This window comes from Hippocampus bargibanti, linkage group LG17 (genome assembly GCF_051943395.1).
Source record: "Hippocampus bargibanti isolate YZ-2025 linkage group LG17, ASM5194339v1, whole genome shotgun sequence".
In the NCBI taxonomy this organism is placed as follows: Eukaryota; Metazoa; Chordata; class Actinopteri; order Syngnathiformes; family Syngnathidae; genus Hippocampus; species Hippocampus bargibanti.
In genome coordinates this window covers 14782464-14788125 of record NC_142750.1, presented here as the reverse complement: position 1 = coordinate 14788125, position 5662 = coordinate 14782464, and the positions used below count along the sequence as shown (strand labels likewise).

Sequence of the window (5662 nt, the reverse complement as noted above, 5' to 3'; positions counted from 1 at the left end):
TGTCTTGTTTGCTGTACTTTATGGGAGCCATCTCCTACCTGGTTTTTTTTTTTTTTTTTTTTTTTTTTTTACTGCTACAATACCAGACCAGACGATGCCAGTACGTATTAACATACATCTCTGCATTGTTTATTAAAGATTGCAAGCATTAATCCTACTCATTCACTGCAATTCACAAATGTATTCAGTACATAATTAAAAATATGACGGCATTCCGAATTTGTTTGAGTTTTATTTTTTCATGCTTGGGTGCCGATAAAACGCTGCCCCTGGCCTCTGGCATGCTTTTTCTTGTCCCCAAAGGGCAGCATTTCCCTTTTTTCCCCATGTTAGCGCTTTGTTCCAGCTTCAGCTGTTAAAGCGCTATATGAACAAATTGTATTTTGAACAGTCACCCTCATTTCAAGCTCATAACTCCAGACACATAATTTAGGGATTAACTGTTTTTTCCTGATGAAAGAAGAGAGTTTTCTTTTCCTTTGGGCTTTTCCCATCAAGGTGTCGCTACAGCGAATCATCTTCAGAGGTTTGATTCACGTTTGTTTTGGCCAAGCCTTTACGTCGGATGCCCTTTCTGACACAACCCTCTGTATTTATCCGGGCGTGGGACCGGCACAAGAAGACACTGGCTTGTGTCCCCCTGTGACTACAGAACAAGCAACTCTATGAAATAAATAAAGATGAAGATGCTCAGTAAAAGGCTCCCAAACACAAAATGGTCATTGGCACAGCAACATTCAAAAAAGCAAAACGATACTCACCATTTGATAGAAGAGAGTAAGGCTTCTAATGCTGTACTGAATGTTGATGTAGTCCTAAAACTCAATATTCTGTGGGTCTTGAAATTCGAGTGACAATGACAAAAGACATTTTTGCTCATGTCTGGCAGTGAATTAGTAGTTCAAAAGACGATGTTGCACAATGTTCCTCGGAAATCATTGTAGGTAGCTATTCGGCCAGCCAGGCTCCTTATGTGTGACCTTCATGCTTTTATTACTATTATACTATCCTACCAAATACATAAAAAGGATAGGGAAATCCGAATACGTACTTTACAACCGTAAATAAAAAATACAACGATTTTTTAAAAACTAGAAACTAGTCATCCGAAATGCACAGTGGCGTCCCGGCGTCTGGTGACGTTTGAAAATCGGAGAACCAATCAAAAATGCGGTTTCGAGAAAAGAACGTAATAATTTGAGAACCAATGAAAAAAATGTGTTTTTGTGAATGGGCGTGGCTTTGTTCTGACAGCCAATCGCGTCCAACATAGCCGCCATCGCCTCAAAGCGGCGAGTTACACTGAGCACTTGCGCTTGACGAAGGCACTTGTGTGTATCCCAAAAGCGTCTCCTCAAGTCAGCGGCCGCCCTCCGAGGTATCCATTTCAGCCTTTAAGTTTCGTTATGACCAAGGTCGATCTTCGCGCTCATTATCACTGTTGGGAAAAAGGCAATAAATAGAAAGGCGACACGGCCAGAGGCAAATTGACAAGGAAGGTATGAATTACACAGCTTGTTTTCTTTTCTAAAGTGTGTTTAGTTGTAAGAAAATCCATTCTTTTGTGGTCTGATTGAATATGTTGCCCCGTCTATTTATTAAGTGGCTAAATAGTGCTCATTTTTGAGTGTTGTAAATATTTGTCTATTACTTTTAGGTCGAAAATTTGCTGGATTTTAATATGCGTGAGGTGTCTTATTTTTCTATGATAGTGCGCTATATGAGACTGTAAGAAAGGAGTATTTTAAAAGATGTTGTGCCAAAGTAGAGCCATTGTGTCACTAATCGATCTGTATCAAATGTATCTAACGGTATTCAAAGTGAACTGTTACGTCAAATTGACCTCAATAATCGAATGACATCCAATCAACAGGTAATGATTCAATATTAAGCGATTTTTATCGTTCAGATTTTGGTTAGTTGAACTTTTGGGGTCAATTAATTTGGCGCCGTTTAAAGTTAGTACCGGTACTGTACAATCACACAACAGAGGGGCATTGAGCAAGAACCCAATGAGTGATTCTTGGTTTGTTAATGAGTAGCTGTGTGTCAAGTCAGCTGCTTACCAACAAAATAGGAGAAAAAAAAACACATTGTTGGTCTTGTGATTCAGGCATAATTATTCGTTTTTAAGCATCCTTGTGCAAACAGAGCCTGATCATGTTTCATATCATCTCCAAGGGTCAACATCGGCTTGCACCATTAGCCAAATGGTTTGAGTGGAGTGATCCCAAACAGCCTGTTCTGGAAGATCGCAAGCAAGTTTCTTCTTGTCAGGAAGTGGAGCGTCTGTCAAGTGAAGGCTAAAAAAAAGGACAGAAATTTTTGTCAAGCCCCTCCAGTCCCTGCAGAACTATGGAACTGTCGCTGGTAGGTTTTGACTTTTTTGGAAGAGCTTTTTAGATTAAAAAAAAAGTCTTGAAATTTTATTCAAGACAATAAAAAGTGTGGGGGTAGGCTTGTGTTTGTTTTAATTTACGTAGCTTCACTTTAGTAAACACTTGGACCAAATTGATCAAGCATACATTCAACTTGTAAATATATATATATATATATTTGTTGGCATCTGATATGCCATCTTTCAGAAATATATGCAGTATACAAATAGTTTTTTCTTTTAAACCTGTCAACTTTAAACTTGAAATGTTTCTCTTGAATCTAACTAGATTGTATTGATTGTTGTGGCCAGTAATCATTTAAAAAATTAACATACGTATATCAAAAAGGATGATTGATCGTAGTCTAGCGCATGGGAATAAGCAGTTTCATCTGCGGGTGCGCATGAACACCATTTCTCCTCCAACATATTTAGGTTCACCCAGCCATCAAAGCTTTCATGTGCGGCGCTTTAAGCGGAACCTGCTCGACACTCCTTTTCCAGCCCCTCGACCTGGTCAAAACCCGCCTGCAAACCTTGCAGAACAACATGCGGCCTGGGTAAGGGTTCACAAGCATACGCAGGGGCTAACTGCGCCATGTCATCACGCAGTCCAGATTAGATGTAAAACACGCGTCTGACTGTCCTTGTTTCAGTTCTCGCCGCGTCGGGATGATGAGAGTGTTGGTGAATGTCGTGCGAACGGAGAGGCTGCTGGGACTGTGGAAGGGAGTTTCGCCGGTGAGAATGACAATCGTAGCTAAGCAGATGCCGTTCGTGTGTGACTTTTTAAACGGCGCTCACCCAGCTCTCTTGCACTCGTGTTCGGACAGTCCTTCGTGAGGACCATCCCCGGGGTGGGGCTCTACTTCAGCACTTATTACTCATTGAAGCAGCACTTATTCCCGGAGAACAACCCGGGGGCTTTTGGTGCCGTTCTGCTGGGAGGCGGAGCGAGGACGGTTGCCGGCGTCCTCTTGTTGCCTGTGACGGTCATCAAAACTCGATATGAAGTGAGAAAGCTGAACAAAACCAGAGAAGTCGGTCAATAGGGCCGAGTCCGGTTTGAGAGTCACAAATGCTTCCTCAGACTTCAAGCCGTTAAGTTTGACTGAAACCATGATTGTGTTTTTGCTCCAGTGCGGCAGATACCGTTACGCGAGCGTCACCGGCGCTTTGCGCAGCGTGTGTCGGACCGAAGGCCCCGCTGCGCTCTACTCTGGGCTGATGGCCACTCTGCTCCGAGACGTTCCTTTCTCTGCAATCTATGTGATGTTCTACAACCAAATGAAGACCAATTTGCCCAATGGTGTGTGAAGCGAGCAGGACAGATTACGCCTTGAAGCAGACGTGTGTGTGTGTGTGTGTGTGTGTGTGTGTGTGTGTGTGTGTGTGTGTGTGTGTGTGTGTGTGTGTGTGTGTGTGTGTGTGTGTGTGTGTGTGTGTGTGTGTGTGTGTGTGTGTGTGTGTGTGTGTGTGTGTGTGTGTGCGCGCGTGTGTGTGTGTGTGTGTGTGTGTGTGTGTGTGTGTTTTCAATTGCCGACTATGAAAATGACATCTGTCTCAAAAGTGTGCAGTGACCCCCACAAAAAGAATGACTATATTCTCTCATATTTGCTGGCCGTTGAAGAGCTCAGCGTTTCGGCGGTCGCCCCCCTGGCTAATTTCTGCTGCGGGATCCTGGCGGGCGTGTCGGCCTCGCTCATCACTCAGCCTGCCGACGTGGTCAAAACGCTCGTCCAAGTGAACCCCCGCTTGAGCACAATTGACGCCGTCAGATACATCTATGGGGTAAGTATGGACCTTCATCTTTTACGTCCATCGCGGTGTCACCATGACAACGTTCGGCGTGTTCACCTTGAAAAACATCCAAACTACACACATGAACATGACGAAACAGTGTCAAGAGCGGTTACTCTGCAACTCAGCCCACCACCAGAAAAAATAGAACCGAAAGAAAACACAAGACCACTTAATTCCAAAGTTTTCAAATAATCTATCGTGAATGACACCTTCTCATATTTGATCTTCTTAACAAGGAACATGGACTTGAGGGTTTCCTTAGAGGGGCGTTGCCACGCTCTCTCAGGAGGACGATGATGGCCGCCATGGCGTGGACCGTTTACGAGCAGATGATGGCTTATCTTGGACTGAAATCGTGAAAGACAGAAGATATGAAGTCAAGTGACAGAAGACGAAGAGGAAAAGGGCCTCCTGTGCAGTTTGTGTCTCATATGTCACAAGGATTTCTTGTCCTCAAAATGAAGGAATTGCACATCGCGTCACACAAAAGCTGCTCAAAGGTTGCCAGCGTGTTCTTCGGGGCTTACGGCAGATTGCTCACATTTGAGAAATACGCCTCTGTGAGAGTTGCAAGTTGCTTTTGCCACGGTTGGCTTCGACTGTCGACAAGAAGCCGTCCGTGATGATATTGGACAGAAATGACTGACTTCTGTAACGTGCACTGAAATCGTGTCGCTCTTTTGTTTTCGTTTACTGTGACCTCTCATTATTTGACATGATTCGTTTGAGTGTTTGTTTGACGTGTTGATTTTTTAAAGGAAGCTACAATGCCGCTTATAAATGAAATGTATTATTCTTATTATTTATATTTTTAGAATACAATAAAGCAAATCCTCAATGTTGACGGCAATGTGTGCTCCTTAAACTGCCCTCAGACGCTGTCAATGATTAAACTGAAGGAGACTACCAAACATGAAGACCTGAAAGGTGACCTCAGATACGCTGCTGTGCAGATATGGCAGTTATGTCACAGGGTAGGCTGAATTCTGGACCAGAGATCGCCGTGACGTGACATGTCTTAATCTCGGTTTCTAAAGCAGGTGTCACTTGAAGCACGCAAAAGCGCTCTGGTGTGTGTTGCTCTACTCTACTTCAGCACAGTAGGGGCTTTGCAATCAACCCAAACATTTAATGATGCGTATTGAGAATTATCTGTTACAATATGACTAATAAACTTGGAGGTACTGTAGACTTTTGAAATAAGAGCACTGTTTTTGCTTTAACGCCACTGGGCAAACTTGTGTACCGCAATTGATGACAACAATTACGTATTATTTAACTGAAATGATTGAATGATCGATCCATCACCCTCATCCGAGTTGTTTTTGAAACACAAGCAGTGAACCTTCAGATGTATGTTTGCTCGTGGTTGCATTTCTGCGCGGAAGTTTCAACACGAACAACTATTTGGGTCACTGAAACGTTTCACTGGCTTCATTTGTCAACCTTAAACCAAGGTTTGTTCATTCGATGGTCATGTTG

At 43.2% G+C, this 5662-nt stretch overlaps 1 protein-coding gene across 2 annotated transcripts; it reads left to right on the top strand.

Moving 5' to 3' along the window:
* Positions 1-1281: 1281 nt before the first annotated feature.
* LOC148885936 (mitochondrial glycine transporter B-like) lies at positions 1282-5024 on the top strand. Of its 2 annotated transcripts, none has more exons than XM_089018984.1 (8): positions 1282-1378; positions 2182-2370; positions 2813-2937; positions 3034-3118; positions 3211-3390; positions 3518-3686; positions 4008-4168; positions 4417-5024. In XM_089018984.1, the coding sequence occupies exons 2-8, from the start codon at positions 2356-2358 to the stop codon at positions 4537-4539; spliced, it is 858 nt and encodes a 285-aa protein (XP_088875110.1). In that variant the 5' UTR covers positions 1282-1378; positions 2182-2355; the 3' UTR covers positions 4540-5024. The 2 variants fall into 2 exon arrangements, with proteins under 2 accessions (XP_088875110.1, XP_088875109.1); XM_089018983.1 differs by having other exon boundaries at positions 1305-1499.
* The last annotated feature ends 638 nt before the right edge of the window (positions 5025-5662 follow it).

Bases quoted from the DNA above. Each gene is read 5' to 3' on its own strand.
- LOC148885936 (XM_089018984.1), top strand. The intron at 3,119-3,210 runs GTGAGAATGACA...GTGTTCGGACAG, and splicing joins TGTGGAAGGGAGTTTCGCCG to TCCTTCGTGAGGACCATCCC. The intron at 3,391-3,517 runs GTGAGAAAGCTG...TTTTTGCTCCAG, and splicing joins TCATCAAAACTCGATATGAA to TGCGGCAGATACCGTTACGC.